Source organism: Bos mutus, chromosome 18 (genome assembly GCF_027580195.1).
Source record: "Bos mutus isolate GX-2022 chromosome 18, NWIPB_WYAK_1.1, whole genome shotgun sequence".
NCBI classification, from domain to species: Eukaryota; Metazoa; Chordata; class Mammalia; order Artiodactyla; family Bovidae; genus Bos; species Bos mutus.
This window is the reverse complement of record NC_091634.1, coordinates 48,591,803-48,611,736: the sequence shown is the minus strand read 5'-3', so window position 1 is coordinate 48,611,736 and position 19,934 is coordinate 48,591,803. Positions and strand designations below refer to the sequence as shown.

Here is a 19,934-nt window from a genome sequence, read left to right as displayed (position 1 = left end):
GCTCTTACACTAGAGATGGGGGCGGGGGGTAGGGCGGGGTCAGGCCCACTGAATACCAGAAGAGGCGGGGCAAGGCCGGCTGAGTGACAGGAAAGGCGGGGTCGCGGCCGACTGAAAGACTGGCGAACGGGGCGGGGCCTGGCCGGCCTCGTGACCGGCGTCGTCGTCATGTGACGCGGCCGGTCGGGCTCCCAAGATGGCGGTGTGTGTAGCGGTGATCGCCAAGGAGGTGCGTATGCGGGCTGCAAGGCCCGTTCCACCGTCACCCTCTTTCTCCGCCTTCCCTCCTTCCCTGCCTCGGGGACTCCAGAGGGTGGGCTCCGGGACTTTGCCGAGCCTAGGTGGCCGGGGCGGGCCCGGGGTAGGCGCCGCGCAGACCTACACCTGCCGCTGCCGGAGCGTCACAGACCGGGTCCTCCTCTTCCGTCCCGGCCCCTGCTCCGCCCAGCCGTCGTCGGCGGGCTCTGTGGTTTCCTGCTCCGGAGTCTAGCCGTCCACTTCGGTCCGTCGTGCTCCACCGCGCGCTTCCACTGGCCGGGCCATCGCTTACCTTCCACCCCAGACGACTGACTCGCTTTTCTCCGCTCGGCAGCCACAAATGTACCGTGACACACCCGTGCCTAAAATCTCAACAGTGGCTTCTCATTGGAATCACGTCTGAATAACCTTCCTCCCATACCAGTGACATCCTCCACTCCAGCCGACGGAATTACTTGCAGCTCCCCTGCCAGGCTGTGCTCTCTCACTGGGCCTTTGGACCTGAAACCCCACCCTGCCCTCCTCCACTCGCGTTCCCTCCACTGGCCACCATAGATTTCACTTTCTCTAGAAAGCTGTTTCTAAATCCTACGATTGAGCTGCGTGGCCATCCACCCGCCACAGTATACTGCAGGGAACCTTGGTAGCCTCACAACCTTTTGTTAAGACAAGGTTTCTGAGGCAGTTCTCCCGTGAAGCTCTTGCTACGCTGGGTTCTGTGTTAGCACGTGCTGCGTTATTTGTCGGTGGGTTTGTGGACTGTCTCTTTAACCCGACGTCATCCCTATCAGTCAGGGTAGGGGCAGTGTTGTGCACACTATATTTGTGCAGCACCAGGCCTGTGGCAGCCTGGAAAGATGCTGTTTAAACTCCAGGGTCAGTTCAGTTCAGTGGCTCAGTCGTGTCCGACTCTTTGGGACCCCATGAATCGCAGCACGCCAGGCCTCCCCGTCCATCACCAACTCCCAGAGTTCACTCAAACTCACGTCCATCGAGTCCGTGATGCCATCCAGCTATCTCATTCTCTGTCGTCCCCTTTTCCTTCTGCCCCCAATCCCTCCCAGCATCAGAGTCTTTTCCAATGAGTCAACTCTTCTCATGAGGTGGCCAAAGTACCGGAGTTTCAGCTTTAGCATCATTCCTTCCAAAGAACACCCAGGGCTGATCTCCTTTAGAATGGACTGGTTGGTCTCCTTGCAGTCCAAGTGACTCTCAAGAGTCTTCTCCAACACCACAGTTCAAAAGCATCAATTCTTTGGCGCTCAGCTTTCTTCACAGTCCAACTCTTGCATCCACACATGACCACTGGAAAAACCATAGCCTTGACTAGATGGACCTTTGTTGGCAAAGTAATGTCTCTGCTCTTCAGTATGCTATCTAGGCTGGTCATAACTTTTCTTCCAAGGAGTAAGCGTCTTTTAGTTTCATGGCTGCAGTCACCATCTGCAGCGATTTTGGAGCCCCCAAAAATAAAGTCTGATACTGTTTCCCCATCTATTTCCCATGAAGTGATGGGACCAGATGCCATGATCTTCATTTTCTGAATGTTGAGCTTTAAGCCAACTTTTTCACTCTCCTCTTTCACTTTGATCAAGAGGCTTTTGAGTTCCTCTTCACTTTCTGCCATAAGGGTGGTGTCATCTGCATATCTGAGGTTATTGATATTTCTCCTGGCAATCTTGATTCCATCTTGTGCTTCTTCCAGCCCAGCGTTTCTCATGATGCACTCTGCATAGAAGTTAAATAAGCAGGGTGACAATATACAGCCTTGACGTACTCTTTTTCCTATTTGGAACCAGTCTGTTGCTCCATGTCCAGTTTTAACTCCAGGGTCAGGTTGCTCCAAAATGGCTCTGCAGAGATGGAGGTCTGAGCTGACCCTTGAAGGATCTAGAATGAGTCTGCCAGCGCCTCTGCCCAGGTGACAATTGCAGGAGTTGGCATGTTGGGAAACAGCCAGTATCATGGGGTTAGGAGAAGGGCACCCACTAGGGTGGGGCCTTGTTTTCTGGGCCAGTGCACCCAGGGTGGATCCTTGTCACTTCAGCCACCATCATCCTTTTCTTGCAGAATTATCCTCTTTACATCCGCAGCATCCCCACGGAGAATGAGCTCAAGTTCCACTACATGGTGCACACATCCCTGGACGTGGTGGATGAGAAGATTTCTGCCATGGGGAAGGCCCTTGTGGACCAGAGGGAGCTCTACCTGGGCCTGCTCTATCCTACAGAAGACTACAAGGTGTATCCTTATGTCTGTCAGTGACTTCAAGTCTGAGGATTTTCTGCAGTCTCAGAGTGCACTGTAGCATCAGGTCCCTTTGAAAAGCATCTTATAACGTCACTTGGAAAGGAAAAAAGATGTGGGCTTTTGATCAATGGGGAATTAGAGCAGCTTGAGACCAATTACGACCTCATACCCCTTTTCCTTCAGTTAGGAGGATGATGTGGGAACAGCCAGGCTTGAGTTGCCTGGAGAATTGTGACAGTCCTCACTTGTCCCTGGGGTTTGTGGAGGGACTGGGGACTCTCTAGCATCATGCCTGCAAGGATGCCTTCCTGTGCCGTCCCAGCAGGGCCACCACCTCCTGAGCCAGGGGTCTTCGTTCGCTAATCTCTTTTTTAGGCTCAGCCCCACCTGTCACTGTAAGATCTTGACCGGTCCTCAGGACGTATTATTCCAAAACCCATGGAGTTCAAAGACATTCCAACAAATATTTCATAGTAATGACCTTGCCCAGTGTCACTGCCTGGGAGCCACTGGTCCACAAGACAAAGTAGCCTTTTGAGGTTTGGGTACCTTAGGCTGACTGCACCTCGTTTGTGCAACCTCTGGTTTTGCAGTTAACTCTCTGGGGCCAGGAATTGGTGCAGAGAGAGGGTGAGGTGCCCCAGGGTTTGGGCAGGTTGCCCCAGGACTTGAGTTGTGACAGGCCTTAGTTGCCTGCCCTCTGCTCCTCCAGCAAACACCGGAAGCTGTATAAGGACGTGTCCGGTCACACCTGGCGTGGCCCTGTGACCTCCTGGCACTGCAAGACAGGCTCAGCCCAGGGCTGGTGCTGTGATGCAGGTTGTCATGCACCTCCAGAGCAGCTGAGGAGCTGGGAGACATGTGCAGATGGCCCTGCACTCACAGACTCTGCAGTGATGAGTCCCTGTGTTAAGAGCGAATTCCCTAACCAGCTGTGCAGATACGGCTACGTGACCAACTCCAAGGTGAAGTTTGTCATGGTGGTGGATTCCTCCAACACGGCGCTCAGAGACAACGAGATCCGCAGTGTGAGTGTGGGGACTAGTGTCTTGATTTTCCCTGTTTCTTTAGAAATGCTGAGAAGCCCCCAACGTGGCAGCAGCTGTGCGTCCATGTGAAGTAAACATGTTGCTTCTTGTTTCAGATGTTCCGGAAGCTGCACAACTCCTACACAGACGTGATGTGCAACCCCTTCTATAACCCGGGGGATCGCATTCAGTCCAGGTGGGCGTGGCACCTTCTCTGGTAACCCCTGACCTGCTGAGAGGCAGCAGTTCTGAGAGGGATGGAGAGAGGGAAGGCCTTTTTAAGCAACAGGCACTGTGCCTCTAAGGCAGCTGTTCTGAAATGGCAGAACCCTGTTTTTCCAAACAGGGTTTGGAAATGCTTACAAGGATCTCCAACACGTGAAACGGAAGGGGAGTTGGGGAGCAGGGCGGGGGCAGAGCTTGTCCATCTGGTCTTCCAGGTGCGCCCAGCAGGTACTGGGGCACCTCCCCAGATCCCAGTGAGGGCCCAGGCATATGGACAGGAGCCTTCTGGCAGAAAAGGTTCTCTTGCCAGTGCTGATTTTGTCTTTGACATTGAACTTGGATGATTAGAAAATTAGATTACAGATATCTTCCAAATAGCCTTCAGTTAAACACAGACAAAACACTGGAATGTCAAAAAAGATGTTTCCCAAAGAACTGTTCATGCGTATGTGCTCCAGAACTGCTCCTGGGAATTCCCTGCGTTCCCAACAGGTGACTCCAGCCAGACCCTTCCTGTGGCACCTCCCCTCAGTGGTGACACGGTGTCTTGGGTCATCCGGGTTCCCACCCCTGACTGGAGACCCAGCCAGGGCAGCTCTGTGGAAAGTCGCGCAGGAGTGAAGCAGGAGACTCAGATTCTCACCACCCAGTGTGGGAGGATGCACACGTGGGCCTCAGCCAGCTTCACTTACCCGGACCTGGGAGACTGACGTCTCTGCCAGCCGGGGATGGAGGGCGGGCGTAGGTCTGCCTCTTTGATTGGTCCATTTTTCTCTCCAGGGCCTTCGATGGCATGGTGACCTCCATGATGATCCAGGTCTGCTGAGCAGAGCTCTGCAGCCCCTGGCTGGAAAGAAGGGTTCTGTACATAACCGCATTGTCCAAATGTCTGTTCATCTCACTTGCCTCTCCTGGGGGTTGCTGGGGGCAGGGCCTCATGCTCGGGGCATGTTGACTAAAGGTCTTGTGAGATCAGCTTTGGGTTTTTCCTTCTGAGACAGCAGAGGCTTGAATTAAAGAGAGTTTAGGAACTCCCCTACTGGTCCAGTGATTAGGACTCTGAGCTTCCACTGCAGGAAGCCCAGGTTTGATCCCTGGTGGGGAACTAAGATCCTGCAATCTATGTACTACACCCCAAAAAAGAGTTTATGTGGGACTTTACAGGGGACAGAGCTGATCAGGGACCAGATGGAACAGGAACTCTTGTCCCCACTAGGCATGAAGGGGCAAGGAAAGCCTGGTGGCAAGAGCTCCTGGAGCTTAGAGCCCTGAAGAGGCTGCAAAGGGAGGGGCAGAAGACCTGTAGACCGGCCACCCTGCTGCATCAATGCCGTGGCTGCACCCCCCAGTGACTGAGAAGGTGGGCTTGTCTGGAGGGGTCAGCCTCCTGTGCCCAGAGCCCAATTAGAGGGGCACGTGGGATGGCCTGCACACCTTCCCCTGGGGGTGGGGCTTGCCCTTTTTGGTTTTGCTCCACCCTGGAAGGCTGCCTTCCAGAGACCGTGTAGCTAGCATCTCATCAACTGCTGGTGGGCATCAAATGAGCAAACTCTGAGAGTCCCCTTCTGCCTCCTCAGTCACTCTGGAGGGGGTCTTTGGCCAGGAGAAGGGTGGTTTAGACTCATTGGGAGTGGGAAAGCTGTGATCTGTGAGTGTTGGCAGCCCAGGGCTAGATCTGGGGTGCATTCTGCTCCGCTTATCTTTGGGTTTACTAGCACAGATGAGATTTTTTTATAATTACAGAAATAAAAAAAATTAGCTCAGAGTGTGTGTGAAAGACACAAGTCCCAGGTCACCCCCCCCCCACCCTCCACACACACATACACACACACACACACAAAGGTGGGATCATAGGACCTAGACGAGGGCCGAGAAGTGTGATCAGCAGGTATGGGGCTGATGCAGCCATCTTCATGTGGGCTTTCTCCCCAGTCCATCGTCAGAACTCTGGTTGAGCTGTTACTAGTAATCTGTCCTGCCTGAGGAAATGACCGAAGCAGGGATTGCAGTTTGCTAAGCCGACATCCATTTTGTCTTGTTTCTTTACTAATAGGTCCCCAGTGTTATTGGGGACAATTGGTCAGACAAAATATACTTCCTGTCCTCACACGGGTAGGTCATTGTGGCATGTAAGTGGATGGTGTTGGGAGGCACTTGCAGGAAAGATACTTAAAAGAGGGATTTAGCTGGCAGTACCTTCACTTTTCCTCTTCTATCCTGGAACTGGATGTGATGGCTGAAGCTTAGGAAACTATCTTGAGAGCATGCAGACAAGATTCATCTCTAAAGATGGGGAGCAGAAAACTAGGCAGTGTCTGGGTCTTTGGTGACATATCAGTCCTGAATGTTCAGCATTTTTTTTAAATTAAAAAATAAAACCCCTATCTTGTTGAAGCTACTGCTGTTTGGGTTTTTCTTTGGGTGGAGCCAGATCAACCCATAAATTGCTTTATATTTATGGGTTTTCACATGCATTTCCATTTTCAGCCTGAGAAAATAAGGGTTAGAAGTAATGTGCTTGCCTTTGCCAGCAGAACTCTCAGATAGCACTTTCACCTTAACTTTTTTTTTCTTTGTACCATGAGGCTGGCCTCAACAGAGCCTGCCTGCCTGTTCGTCCCCACCTGCCCCAGGCCCATCCTCCCTCCAGGGGCTGAGCCCTGTCAGATGCAGCCCCTACTCAGCCCTTGGCTGTTGCACCAGTGATTTCTGTTGAAGTTGGTCTTCCCTCCCCATCAGGAGTCCTTCTCCCTTCTGTGCCAGGCCAGATGGACCAAGAGGATGCTGCGTGTCTTGGCTTCCTCTGGGCATAGCTAAGGAAGTGTGGGTCGGAGCCCTGGCCGCCCATGTGGGCTGCTCAGACCTGAAATCCAAGGGAAAGGAGGGCCTCCCAGATCCATTCTCCTTGAAGTGGCCATACAGAAGGGATTAAGAAGGTACTTCTGAAAAGGGACCAGTTCCTTGGGGTAGATGGCTTGTCAGCAGGTACTTACAGAAAAGTAACATGCAGGGACTTCCTTGGTCATCCCAGTGGCTAAGGCTCCACACTCCCACTGCAGGGGGCTGAGGTTCAATACCTGGTCAGGGAGCTAGATCCCACACACTGCAACTGAGAGTTGGTGATAACTAAAGATCCTGCAAGTTGCAACTAACAGATCCCACATACCACAACTGAGACCCAGCACAGCCAAAGAAATACACGTTTTCTAAATAGAAAAGCAATGTGCACAGTGACAGTGTGTAGCCTGCTTGCCAAGGAGGGTACTGACCTCAAGTGTGGAGCAGCAGGAGCTGGTGCTTCACGAAGTTCAGCTCCAGAGTGTGGTGCAGGCAGCCTGTCTCTCCTGCAGCCCCCTAAGTGCACATGGTCCTGGCAAGGGCCTTGCCACTCAGCCCCTCCCACCCATCTCCAGGAGTGGGTAGTGGTGTGTATGTGTGAGCATGCTGGTGCGTGTGTAGAAATAGAATCTAATTCTCTCACACGGTTCTGGGGGGCAGAGTCAGAAACCTAGGGGTCAGCAGGGCTGGTTCATCCTGGAGGCTCTGCTGCTAAGTCGCTTCAGTCGTGTCGGACTCTGTGCGACCCCATAGACAGCAGCCCACCAGGCTCCCCCGTCCCTGGGATTCTCAAGGCAAGAACACCGGAGTGGGTTGCCATTTCCTTCTCCAATGCATGAAAGTGAAAAGTGAAAGGGAAGTCGCTCAGTCATGTCTGACTCTTAGCGACCCCGTGAACTGCAACCTACCGGGCTCCTGCGTCCATGGGATTTTCCAGGCAAGAGTACTGGAGTGGGGTGCCATTGCCTTCTCCAGAGGCTCTGAGGGAGGGTCTTTTCAGCCTCTCCAGCTTCTGATGATGGCCAGCAATCATCATGGCTCCTTGGTTTATGGACACATCACTGCAACTTCTGCTGTCTCCACATTGCTTTCTCCGTGTGTCTCATACCCAGTTTGTGTCACTGGGTTTAGGGCCACCCAGCTGATGCTTAGTTGCATCTGCAAAGACCCCTTTTCCAAATAAGATCACATCTACAAGCACCAGAGATTACGATGCAGACATATGTGGGGGGAGGTTTGTCATTCACTCCTCTATAAGGACCATTGCTGACCCCAGATCAGCAGGGGAATGTCAACCTGGCCTGATGGACAGGTGGATGGAGAGTAGAGGCCTACTGGCCCTCCCGAGAGAATGCTATCTTCACTGGTGCTGTAAAGACACCAGGGACTGGGGACCTTTGGGGCTTGGAGCCCCAGAGCAGCTGTGTTCGAAACTTGAGGAGCTGATAACTGAAAGATTACAAGGCAAAGAGGGTTGCTTTAGAGAAGCCCACGGAGAGGTTTTTTAGTTACTTAAGGCCGTGACCGAGTGTGTCTGCAGCCCAGACCCACAGCTTCCTTCCTCAGCTCTGAGCTGAGCATAATCAGTGCACACTGCCCCTTCAGGGAGAGAGTGGGGCATCTGTCTGGGGGTGGGGGTGGTGGTGCGGGGCACAGGCAGGGGCCCAGCATGGAAACCTCTGTATTCAGGTCTCACCAGGGCTGGGCCTGTGCCAGGTGTACCATCCCTCTGCCCCTCGTCATGGGGCGAGCACGTGTCCAGAGGCCACCAGACCTGGGGTGAAGACACAGGACAGCTTGCCCCTACGGTGTGAGGAGGCTGCCCGTTGGCTGTTAGCGTGTGTCTCAGAGGGAGACACCCATCAACTGCTTTCTCTGCACCTGAGGAAACAACGTCCGAGTGAGGCGAATTAAAGGGGACACTCTTGCCATGTGCTTTTAAAAAATATTCAAGTTTAATAATTTATGCTTTACCAATAAGATACATATTTCTACTTTTCTATAAAAGGCGTTAGTGGAACATCCCTGATTAAGTCAAGCCAGCGCTGACCCCGTGGTGCCCGGACCTCACCTGCCCACAGCTTCGTCCCATGCCCTCCAGAGCCCGGAGTGGCATCCGCGCCAGGCCCACCCTGTGCCCCGCTCCGTGCATGGTGGCCTCGGTGGGGTCCGGCAGTCCTCCAGAGGAATGAAGGGGGCGGGGAAGTTATTCTTAGGAGCACCGCTGTTGATTCCTGACCCAGCGGCAAACCCCACTGTCAAAATCCGGTCCTCACTTCAATATGGAGAAAACCACGGTGAGAATCTTCCGCGTACCCTGCGGGAAGGAGAATGGGAGGTGAGCGGCCTCCAGAGCTCCGCCCACCGAGCCCCGCCCCGCCCCAGTAGGTTACCGCCCTCCCAGGGCCCCGCCCACCGGCTCCGCCCTCGTGGCCTGAAACGGGCCCCGCCTTGAAGGCCGCTGTAGGGGAAGGATCCCACTCTGGCGCCTGGGTGTCCCCGAAGGCCCCCGCGGTCCGTGGAACTGATCCCTGGTAAATTGGTCCTTTTGGGCAGCACCTGGAAACAAAGGCCAAGTCCGCCTAAGACCTCTGTTCTCATATCCTCCTCCCCACCCCTAGCCGAGAGGAAGGCTAAAGCTGCCTTCCTGGGTTTTCCTGCTGAAGGCTCTTAAGCAGGTGAACATAGGCCCCAGGGCATGAGGCTGCCTGAGGCATCAGACCCTAGCCTGGTCCCAGTCCTCTCAAGATCTCCACTTAGGCCACAACAGTACAGCCACAGCCTCAGTCAAGCCAGTATCTCCCCTGCAGGTGGGGTCTGGATCAGGAAGGAAGCCTCCCCCAGCAGTCCAGCTGATGTGCCCAAACACCAGAGACTGGCAAAGGGCCAGGCTGGGGCAGCTGTGTGTCCTTGCCACTCGCCCTACCCCCACCCCCTCGCCTTGCAGTGACACACACCTTGATGACCCGGCCTCGAAAGATGCTCTTGTCCAGCTCCACGGCGGCCTGGGCCGAGCTCTCCGTGGCAAACTCTATGTAGGCATAGCTGGGATGGAGCAGGGGCCAGTGAGGGCAATGCTTACCCAGGCACAGCTGTTCTCCCCGGGCACCGGACCCTTCCTCGAGGTCCCCTCCCCAAGGCCCCACACTGACCCCTTGGGGTGTCCAGAGAACTTGTCACACAGGATGGTGACCCGGTGGATCTCCCCACAGTGGTTGAAATAGGCCTCCAGCTCCTGGGCCGTTCCCCCATAGTCCACCTGCCAGGCATGGGCCATGGTGGGGGGCCTCGTGCACTGGCCTTCCCCTCCCAGGGGCTCCTGCAGCACGTTTTCTTGGTAGAGAGGGGTTGATCGGGCCCCGGGGTGGGGGGTAGTAGCTTGGGCCTCTGTCCTCCACCCCTGTTGGAGGAGGGGACTGGATACCCAGAGGAACGCTCCCCAAGTTCACTGGCCTAGGCAGGGGTTGTGTGGCTTTTCCCAGTGGAATTCGTTGCCAGTGATTTGCTCACTGGGAGACTGCATGTGGAAACCCTGAATCCCAGGCTACAGTGGGTCTGACCACAAAGGGTCCACACTCCCTCTTGGGGATGCCCCCTCATCGGACCCCCAACCCAGGCCACAGTGGGTCTGACCACAGAGGGTCTCCGTTCCCTCTTGGGGATGCCCCTTCATCAGACGCCCCTCCTTTTTCTCCCTTGCAGGCCTGTGTGGCTTTGGAGTCTGCCCCTGAAATGCGGCCCTTCGCCCTTCCTTTAATCCTCTCAGCCAGGAGGGGGCTGCAGTTGCCTTCCTCCCCTCACTCACATTGCCCACGTAGATGGATCTGTGGTCAGCCTCTGCCTTCTCCAGGGGGCTGTCTGTGGAGAGAGGGGCTTCAGGACCAGGGGCTTGTCTTGGGCAGGGGGCTCCTGGCAGCTGCTAAGGGCAGGCGCCCACCTGGGTGGCTCAGTCCTCACTCCTCTGAGAAGAGGTGCACCCGCATCTCTCGGGGGCTCTTGGGGAAGACCACCTCTTGGGGCTTATCCAGAAGGCCCCACTGCCAGGCTGGACCTCATGGAAACCCCGGCCTCTCCCTGGGAGTTTGCAGTCATCCCAATTTACCAGGAAAGGGGTGCTCAGAGCCATGCAACCGAGGACTCAGCCCCACGGCCCAGGACAGCAGTCAGCCTGGCCTGCCGGCTCCTACCTGTCTCGGGACTCAGTAGCTGCCTGGCCAGCAGGGCCCCGGCGGCTTCCTCTCCTTCATCCAGGTTCTGCACCCTGGGCGGCTCCGGCCCCTGGGCCTGCTCCATGGCCCACAGCTTCAGTTTGATGGCCTCCAGCTCCTGCCAGCACATGGCCCAGGCTGAGCCTCGAGGTGGGACGGCCCCCAGGCTTCCCTGGAGCAAGGACAGAGGGGATGGGCCTGCCTGTCCTCAGGTCATGCTGGGGCTCCCCGGAGGGGCGAGGGAAGCCGTGAGGACCCGGGCCTGCAGAAAGCCCCTTTTTGACACCCCAACACACAGAGGCCTCTCCAGCTTATGTGTGGCGGGTGTCCCTACACCCTCCTCCAGGCGGGGGACAGTGGCCTTCTAACCCCTAGAGGCAGAGCTGCAGCGGTCTATCCCCGGGCCCCAGGCACCGGGTTCTTCCGGTTCCCAAGATCCCACTGGCTTCCCCCAGGCGTTCTGCTCAGTGGTTACCTGGTCAGGCACTGGGCACTCAGCCAGGCCCTCCCTCTCCAAGAGAGACAGCAGGAAGCCGGCATCTTCCTTATTGTCTTCCTCAGCTTCCCCCGTCTCCTCCTCCTCCCCGCCAGCCCCCGGGTCCAGATGGGTCTTCTCCGCTGGGCTCCAGGCCCCCCAGCCCTGGGCCTCAGGGTCTGAGGAAGCCCTCTGGAGCCAGGCCTCAGTAGGGGGAGGGAAGAGCGTGCGGCTGAGGAAGGGCCACATGGCAGCAGGGGCAGGCCAGGCTTCCGGGCTCACTCCACGCCAGCACCTGCCCGCACCCTCCTGGGTTTTAAGCCTGCCCTCCCAGGCCAGGTGTTCTCACTAGAGGCTTCAGCGGTCTCCTGGCTGGGGCCAAGCCTCCCCTCTGGCTTCTGGGCCCTGAGGGATCAGAGGCCAGACCCCAGTCCCAGGCCTTTCTTCCTCGCAGGGTGGCCCCTCCGGGACACTTAAGATGGAGAGGGTGCAGCTGAGGTGGGGGGTGGGGCTGGGAGGTCCATCCCCCCACAGCTCAGCCTCACCTGCCAGGATGCAGGAGTTGTTGTCCATGGGGTTGTCTATGGGGTTGTTGTCTACACGCCTTGCTGTGTCATGCCTCCAGTGGTCGACCACCGTCAGGATGACACAGGCACAAGCAAGTTGTCCGAGTGTGCAGAAGCGAAATTGGGGCATGGGGGTCAGAGCAGGCTTCCCGGAGAAGGTGGCATTCGAGCCAGCCTTCACAGATTGGGTCAGGCAGAGCCGAGGCGAGTGTGGCCTGGGTGGAGGGAACAGCTTGAACAAAGGTCTGGGGGTGGGGGTTGGGTGCCACGGGGTCAGAGGTCTTGCAGAGTGGGGTACTGGGCCAGAGGAGAGACATCCCTCCTCTTGACCCCCCTGGATCCCCCACGGACCCTCCCCCCTCAACCCTAGCTCTTAGGTGGGAACCCTTGACAAAACTGCAGGCCTGTGGAGATCAGGCCTGGATACCGGGGGCTTGATGGCAGCTTGTCAAATCCTGGCCTCTTCCCCGCACTCTCCTCAAGGACGGCTGCAGACCTGTGTCCCTGGGTGCCCTGGTTTCCGGTCTCCCCTCCCAGCAGCTGCTCTGGCCTCTTTCTCGCCCTGGTATGGCATCCTCCTGAGTGTTTGCTCACCCAGCCCATATTGCGCCCTCTAGGCTGTAGCTGGTAGGTCCCCTTGGACCAGTTGGGGTCTCTTCCCTGGGATGTGGAGCTGGGGGATGGGAGAGCTGAAGCCTGTGGACCTTGGGGGGCCACTGGTGGGAGGGTGAGGCATGTGCTGTGGGGCCCGCGGTGGCTGCCTTTCTCCTCTTGGCTCTGTTCTCACCTCTGGGGAAGCTGAACTAAGCCTGCATCATCCCCCCTCCATCCCCCGGGGCCCTGGAGGGAAAGGAGCCGGCCTGAGCTGGCTACCAGCCTTTAGGCATGGCCTGCTAGCTCCCAGCCCTCCTGCCTGCTCTTCTCCCCTTGGCTTCACATGGTTTTATGCATTTGCATGTCTGAGGTCCCCGGGGCACTATTGCCACTGTGTTGCTGCTTCCAGGAAGCCCTCCTGATTGCTCCCTCTGTGGCCACAGTGCCCAGGCCTCTGCTGGTCCTGTGTCAGGCACACATCCCCAGGTCCCCCCAACCCCGGCTGGCCAGAGCACCTCAAGGGCAGCACTGAGGACGTGGCCCCGGCCTGAGGGTGGTGGACGAGGACAGAAGTGTCGCTGCCGCAGGTCTCTCTCACAGCTCAGGGCAGTCAGCTCCCCTCACTTGCAGGCCGAGACTCCATGGAGGGGCTCTGGCCCGGGCGCCTCCCTCTACCTCCACATGGCTAAGCGACTGCATGGCGGCTGTGTCCGAGCCAAGGGCCGGCTGGACTCCGGCCTGGCCCGGCAGGCTCCTCTGAACTCAGATCTCTGCAATGGAAAATTGCTGTCATCCCCTCTGTGCCGGCACTGCTGACGCACCAGGCCCGCTGGGGCTCCCGCCAGCCGCCTGGCGTGGGGACAGGCTCGCCCCCACGCTGGCCTTTCCAGTGGTGCCGTTCAGAATACACCATGTTCCAGGCTGGGCTGGAGTATTAATAACAGCCTCCTCCCAGGACCGCCCCGGAGCTCGGAGCCCTAGCCCGGGACACCCGCTCTGGGCAGGACCTGCCCTGTGAGCCGGGACACTACGGCAGGGACACCCCGGCTCTTTGGGGTCAAGGTGTCCCTTCCCTTGGTGTCCACCCTCAGAGCTTGTGGATGGTGCCCACACGGCCACAGGGAGGGGTGTTCGGGCCCTTGAAGCCTTGAAGTCAAGGTCGTCCCAACCACCTCGAGGACACACCTTTGAGCGTGCACTGTCCTCCCCCAACCCTTGGCCAGAACTCAGGAGGCAAGTCATCTGCCCTGTCCTGTGGACACTCCCACCCTGTGTCACATGTTCGCCCATCCTCATGGGTCAGGGTCTTGTCCCTCTTGCCTGGTCCCGAGAAGGCCCCCACACAAATCTGTGTGAAATGGGTGTAGATGGAGTTGCCAGACACTCAAGGAGACGCGGAGCCCGTGTTGGTGAATGGTGGCTTTATTCCATGACACAGAACCCACGGGGCCTCGAACAGAGAGATGGAGGGCGTGGGAGGGCGGCTGCCAGGACCCTGCCCAGGACTGAGGAAGACAGCCTGACCCCTTTGGGAGAATTAAAACATAGCGTGACATAAAAAGAAGAGGAAGTGGACAGTCAGTCCTTCCCCACCAGGCTGTGTGTGGCTATGCCTGGCTGGGCTCCCACTGCCTGAGCCCCTCACCCACGGAGGCTGGCCTGGCTGGGCCCCTAGCCCTGCATTCAGACGTTTAAGGTCAGGCTCCCACTGAATCCCTGATGTTGCATTACTGCTGTAGGGGTCTCTGGTGAGGCGCCCCAAGGGGCCGACTTAATTGAAATGAAAAGAACAGGAAGCAGGCAGACAGAGTTTTCTGGAACACTTCGGACTGTATGGGTTGCTCCAGACAGCCGGCTCCCCAGGCCACCTCTGTGTGGGGCGTCCAGGCCCCTCGACTCCTCCGCCTCCTCCTCGGCCAGCAGGACAAATCTGGTGGAGGGAGGGGGTACTGGAAGACACCTGTGGGCTGTGGGGGCCTGGAGGCAGGTATGGGGCCGCAGGGGCCAGGGAGAGATGGGGTGGGGGCTGCACTAGGCCTCCAGGGTCCTGGGAACTCCGGCCTCATCAGCCTGGGCGGGGTGCCTTCTCCACTCTCCAGCTCTGAGGGGCTCACTCCCAGCTCTGGGACCCCCAGATGGAAGACAGGCAAGGGGGAAAGGTGGAGCCAACAATGAGCACCCAGAGACGGGGCTCTGGGAGCCCTGGTGTCTGGTGCCAGCCAGCTTGGGGCTCTGTCTCCCTCCCTTCCTGGAGACGCCTCCGGGCAGTGACCCTGATGACAAGGAAAGCAGCAGGCACCGCCCCCTGCAGTGTCCAAGTCTTGTCAGGGAATGTGACTCCCTGACGGACGGCCCTGATCACAGGGCCCCTGAGCAGCTGTGTGGGCCACCTCCAGCACCTCTCCTGGCCCAAAGCCACCACACTTGCCAGGCGGGCCCAGACTGGCCAGAGCTGTTGCTACAGTGTCGGTCCAATCTGCCCACAATGCCTGTAGTGGAACCTGGTCTGTCCCTGGAGCAGGCCTGGATCCATGGGAGGGGCACTGGGAGGGGATGGCCAAGGTGGCTTTGGGTCACTGAGGGTGTTGGTGCTACACTGGGTCCTGGCTGGGGATGGACTGAGGCGTGGTTGTGTGGGTTAGATGGAGACACATGCATGGAGTGCAGACGGGCGGATGGTGGAAGGATGAATGGGGGCTCAGGTGACAAAGAGTAATGGACAGACGGACAGATGGATGGACGGATGGGTGAGAGACTGGATGGCCAGAGAGGTGACCAGATTGGCCGGAGGGATGAACTGATAAAAGGATCAATAGATAATTTACAGATAGCCTGAAGAGATGGGCAAAACAATGGGCAGACACACGTGCTATAGAACTGGGTCAGGCAAGGTGAGTGGTGCCAGGGCCTGGACTCTGGTGTCCTTTTGAGGATATATTGGAAGAACTGGCAAACAGGAGGGAGTCAGAGCCGGTCCTGACCTCTCTCCACAATGTCATTGGGATGAAACCAGAAGGCCCCTCTCCTGGCCCCTTCCCAGAAGGCCGGCTCCTCTGTCCTACGGCCCGTACCCTCCTGGCCCTGAGGCTTTCTCCAGCTCTCCTCTCTGCCCTGTAGCACCTAAGGCTTTCCTTTGGTCCTGGTGGGCCATGGGGACAGGAAGCCTCCTGATTCCGATGGGGTCTGGTGTGTGCCAGCCTGCCTACACAGGGAACGGGGGGCACTGGTCTTTGCCAACAGAATACCCCCAGACACCACCTGGGGACAGTGACACATCCTAGGAGAACGGCCAGAGAGCACAGGGGGTGGGCAAGGTCAAAGGGCCTCACACCAGGGGCTTTCCGCATGGGAGTCAGGGGGCCCGGGCCAGCATCTGCCACCCTGGCCTTGCCATCCTCCCTGGCAGCTGTGGCTGCCGCCTGCCTCTCTCTGCCCTCCTGTCCTCGCTTTGGCCTCAGAATGGGGGTAAAGCTGCTGTTTCGGTCTGACTTGCGGGGAGGGAGATTCTGCCAGCAGCCGCATCCCACAGAGCTTTGGGGTCACCAGTGTGTCCAACCTGGGCCTCCTGGGAAGAGATCCCCACACATGCACCAACCACCGGAGAGCCTAGGGGTAGCAGGGCAGGACGGCCTCGGGGCACAGAGAGGAGGGGGACCCCTTCTGTCCAGACGTCCTCTTGGCTTAAGAAAGTTAGCTGCTGTAGAAGCAAACTGTGGGAAAACACGGACCCCCAGTCCCCCTCCCACCAGGGCTACTCATTCTGAGTTTGCCTCTTCAAGCAGGGCCTGAACGCAGTGACTAACAGAAACAGGCTCCCAGGGCACAGAGGAGGCCTGCCTGTGTGACCCGGCCCACACCTTTGGGATCTGCTGACACGGCACCCACTGGGACGCCCCCTCCCTCCCGCTCTGGGCCTCAGCCTTCAACTGTGCTGCCCACCCAGCCACCACCCTCTGACCCTGCGGCCACTCGCTGCCGGCAGGGGCTCCATCCGTTGGCCTATGGCCGGCCCCTCACGTGAGGCTTCTGCAGCCCCGGCCAGCGGCAGGTCTTAGTGTATGAGATACGGGTGTGGGGGCCACACCAGGAAGAGAGCCTTCCCCGGCGGGCTTGCAGCGACCTCTTCCCAACCACTGGGGTGGGAGGGGCCACCCCAGCTCAGACCCTCAGCCTGTGGTCTGGTCCCCCAGGCTGGTCTGGACTGAGGCCACCATCTGGCCAATGTGCCACCACCCCTGGTGTGCCTGCCTGTCCTTGAAGAGGAGCAGAGGCCAGCCAAGCCCACCTGCGGGGCTGCAGTAGTCCTGACGTCAGGGCCTCGGACCCCCCAACCAGACCCCAGGCTGCCCTGGGCACCATCCGCTCCTGCCTACCTGCAACCTCATAGGAACAGAGGCCAAGGGAAGGTGGGCCTACATCATAGCATGTGCGAAACTGCCATTTCAACAGGTTCAGCGCTTGTAAGAGAGCAGACTGCCCACGTGACAGGTGCCTCACGAGAGCCTGAAGCCCACACGGCCCCTGCTCTTCTGAAACCCACAGAAGCAAGCCTCTGAGAGGCTGGCAGCCCTGTGCAGCTCACAGGCTTCTTGGAGGGTGAGAGGTCTAGCTGGGCGGTCAGAGTTAGGGCTCCTGCCAGGTGGGATTTGAACAGCACCTGGTCTGTGGCGATCGGATGGAGTCCTTCCTCTCAGTACTCAAAGGATAAGTTCTCACAACTCTGGAAAGTAACAGTGATCAACACACACATCGCTGCCTGGTGGACCACAGTTCGGATTTCTCTGAAAACCTAATTCCTATTCTTTACATACTTCCATGGTTTCTCTCAATTTTTTATTTGGCAAACATCTCTTCTTTATTATCATCATCATGAATATCATCATTTGGACCTCTGCAAGGACTATATACATTCACATTATCGTATACCATTGACTTCTTGCCTCTCGGCAGGCCCCTGGGCTCTGGGTTTCAGTAGCTGGTCACTATTGCACTCCAGTCCTGGAACTTCTTACAGCCATGCAGTAAAATCCCGATCAGAGACTGTGTCTGCTGTTTATTCTCCCACTGAGTACAGATCAGAATTTCCTTATTCCTTTATTTCCTCCTTGAGATCGCTGGGGGAGCGAGTGGGATGGGGGTCAGGGTGAGGCATGGGGCGGGGACTTCAGAGAGACCATCCCCTGAGGAAGAGCTGGACAAAAATGCAGGGTTATATACAGCTGGTCAAGTCTCCAGAAGGTGCAGGGAGGGCAAATTGCTTTTCTTTGTGGGTTTTTTTTTTTTCCTTTTTCTGCAAAAGTGTGAAGACAAGAGAGGGGCTGCAGGAAACACGGGGGCTGGGATGGAGAGACGGGCTGGGCGGCAGGCTTGTGTAGCGGGCAGCAGAGGTAGAGGAGGACGAGGAGGAGCAGCAGTGGAAGGCGTGGTGGCTGTCTCCTCACACTCAGAAAAGCAGTCGAGAATCAACCCGAAAGATTGTCACAGTTTTGTCTCGGAATTATATTCTTTCTCGGAAGGACACATTAGCACTTTTTTCACAAGTGGAAAGGATGAAATGTGATGGAAATTCACAGAGGGTGTGAGGACGGACAAGATACCCTTCCTGAGCGTGTGCAGATACATGCTGGGTGTGCCCCAGTGGACATGCACACACACGCTTGCACACACGTGTGGGTGCCGAGGGCCTCACTGCCCACCCCACCTGGCCCCAGCGGAGGCGCTGCCATGGAGTTGAAAAGAAAGAAGTTGCTTCCTGTTGGACAAAACACTCCAAACCCCAATACCCCATCGCCCCCCAAACAGAATCAAAGCAAGAGAAAAGACGGACATTGGAACAAGCCCAGGCGTGGAGGAAAACAGTGAAAAACATCCTTTGGCAGTGACAACAAAATTTTGGATTTTGACTTCTTGTGTATGTTTTTTGGATTTCCTTTGGAGCAGAGGTGTGTCCGGCATCCTTGGCTAGCTAGCTGGCAAGGTAGTTTACAGGTATGCTTCCTTTCAGTTCAGTTCATTTCTGTCGCTCAGTCGTCTCTGACTCTTTGCGACCCCATGGACTGCAGCATGCTTCCTTTACCTTTTTTTTTTTCTTTTTTTAAAAAAACTTTTTGGGTTTCTACTTAAAGCCAAAGAATTTGACATTAAAGGAGAAAAAAATCTGAAATGAAAAATTACGACTTGAGTCTGACATCTTTCTCACCAGCCTCACCGCACTGGCCACACACCCCTGGGGCGGTTTCCATGAACTGGCGGCTCGGATCTCCGGCTATGAAAGAACAGTTTTCCTTTTCCCTTTTGAATCAGGCAAGGGGAGAAAACCCCAGTTTTCTTTGTCCATTTCTGAGTAGCTCTCTTGCCACAAAGTCCCCCAAAATTCTTCAATGAAAATATAAGCCACCAAACAATTCAATTTTTTCATTGAAGAGAAAGTATGTGAAAGTCATAAAGAGATAAAAACAAGACAGAGCGAGACAAGGAGGGAGAGGCGGTTGTGGACGAGCTGGTCACCTCTGGCCAGCATCCATCCGCCACCTAAAGTTCAGCTGGGGGCTTCTGAGGATTCGGAAGAGGTCGAGGTGTGATCGTCAGGTAGCTGAGGAAGTCGTGTGGATGCAGTCTTGTTGGTTCTGTTTTCTTTTGGAGAGAAGCAGTAGCAGCGGTGACTCCCATGGTCGGCTCCCAGGGCTGGGTGCGCATCCTGCTGGGCCGGGCGGGGCTGGGCAGTTTGATGGACATCAGGTCCTGGCGGGTCAGCGGGGCGCTGCGTCCAGGGGGCCAGGTGGGCCAGGGGAGCCGGGGCGGGAAGGCCCAGTGGAGCCCGCCTCGCTGGGGCTGGCAGCGGCTGGGGGCAGGCAGGGGCCCAGGCCTGTGGCGGTGTCGGACTGTCCGGGCACAGGCTCAGCCACGGCGGCCGCGGGGCCCTGCAGGCTCTGTCCGCACACATGGTGGTGCTTCTCCCAGTCCTTATGCTGGCAGAAGGAGCCGCAGTAGCGGGCCGCGTTGCAACCGCTGCACGTCTCGCTGGCCTTGCGCCCACAATTCCAGCAGCTCTGGAGGTGAGGGGGGACGATCAGGGTGGCCTGGGCTCGCCCCGTTTCCCCCAAGCACCCACCCAGCTGCAGACCAGGCACATACTCCAAACACACCGGCTCAAACCCAGCCAAGGCATCACCAAGCAAGAAGAGAAAAAAACTCCGCTCCCAGGCTCGCAGGTGATCCTCTGCAGACAAGGCCCCTTGGCTGGGCCACTCTTGGGGGACAGGCTCCCACCACCCCAGCCCACCCCAGACAGGTTCATGGTGTGCCATGGCCCCTTCCAAAGGGGATCTTTCAGGAATCCCTCCTAGCACTGACAGGGCTTTGATACCAGAATGTCACAGTCTGGGCAGAGTAAAGGGGCGGTGAGTGCCCACAGCTGCTGGAGTCCTTTCCCTACCACTGGGCCTCTGCTTTTTTTTGGAACAAGCAATGACCCCAGCCACCCACGTGAGCA

At 57.1% G+C, this 19,934-nt stretch overlaps 3 protein-coding genes across 11 annotated transcripts in view; 1 reads left to right on the top strand and 2 right to left on the bottom strand.

Moving 5' to 3' along the window:
- The first annotated feature begins 82 nt into the window (after positions 1–82).
- On the top strand, positions 83–6,155 carry TRAPPC2L (trafficking protein particle complex subunit 2L). 2 transcript variants are annotated; one of them, XM_005892400.3, is made up of 5 exons: positions 83–229; positions 2,329–2,501; positions 3,449–3,536; positions 3,653–3,732; positions 4,542–6,155. In XM_005892400.3, the coding sequence occupies exons 1-5, from the start codon at positions 197–199 to the stop codon at positions 4,585–4,587; spliced, it is 420 nt and encodes a 139-aa protein (XP_005892462.1). In that variant the 5' UTR covers positions 83–196; the 3' UTR covers positions 4,588–6,155. The 2 variants fall into 2 exon arrangements, with proteins under 2 accessions (XP_005892462.1, XP_070244660.1); XM_070388559.1 differs by having other exon boundaries at positions 144–229; positions 2,352–2,501.
- Positions 6,156–8,553: 2,398 nt separating this feature from the next.
- Positions 8,554–17,124, bottom strand: PABPN1L (PABPN1 like, cytoplasmic). The gene is made up of 6 exons (XM_070388552.1): positions 11,283–17,124; positions 10,787–10,925; positions 10,405–10,457; positions 9,557–9,644; positions 9,016–9,158; positions 8,554–8,916 (listed from the first exon to the last, which is right to left on the bottom strand). Exons 1-6 carry the CDS (start codon positions 11,529–11,531, stop codon positions 8,872–8,874), a joined length of 717 nt encoding a protein of 238 aa, XP_070244653.1. The 5' UTR covers positions 11,532–17,124; the 3' UTR covers positions 8,554–8,871.
- Positions 17,125–17,700: 576 nt separating this feature from the next.
- CBFA2T3 (CBFA2/RUNX1 partner transcriptional co-repressor 3) overlaps positions 17,701–19,934 on the bottom strand; it is a 77,855-nt gene continuing 75,621 nt past the window's right edge. For all 8 annotated transcript variants that reach the window (XM_070388543.1, XM_070388544.1, XM_070388550.1 and 5 more), the window contains one exon: positions 17,701–19,491. In XM_070388543.1, coding sequence (XP_070244644.1) covers positions 19,192–19,491 — 300 coding nt within the window. In that variant the 3' untranslated portion in view covers positions 17,701–19,191. The remainder of the gene's footprint in view (positions 19,492–19,934) is intronic.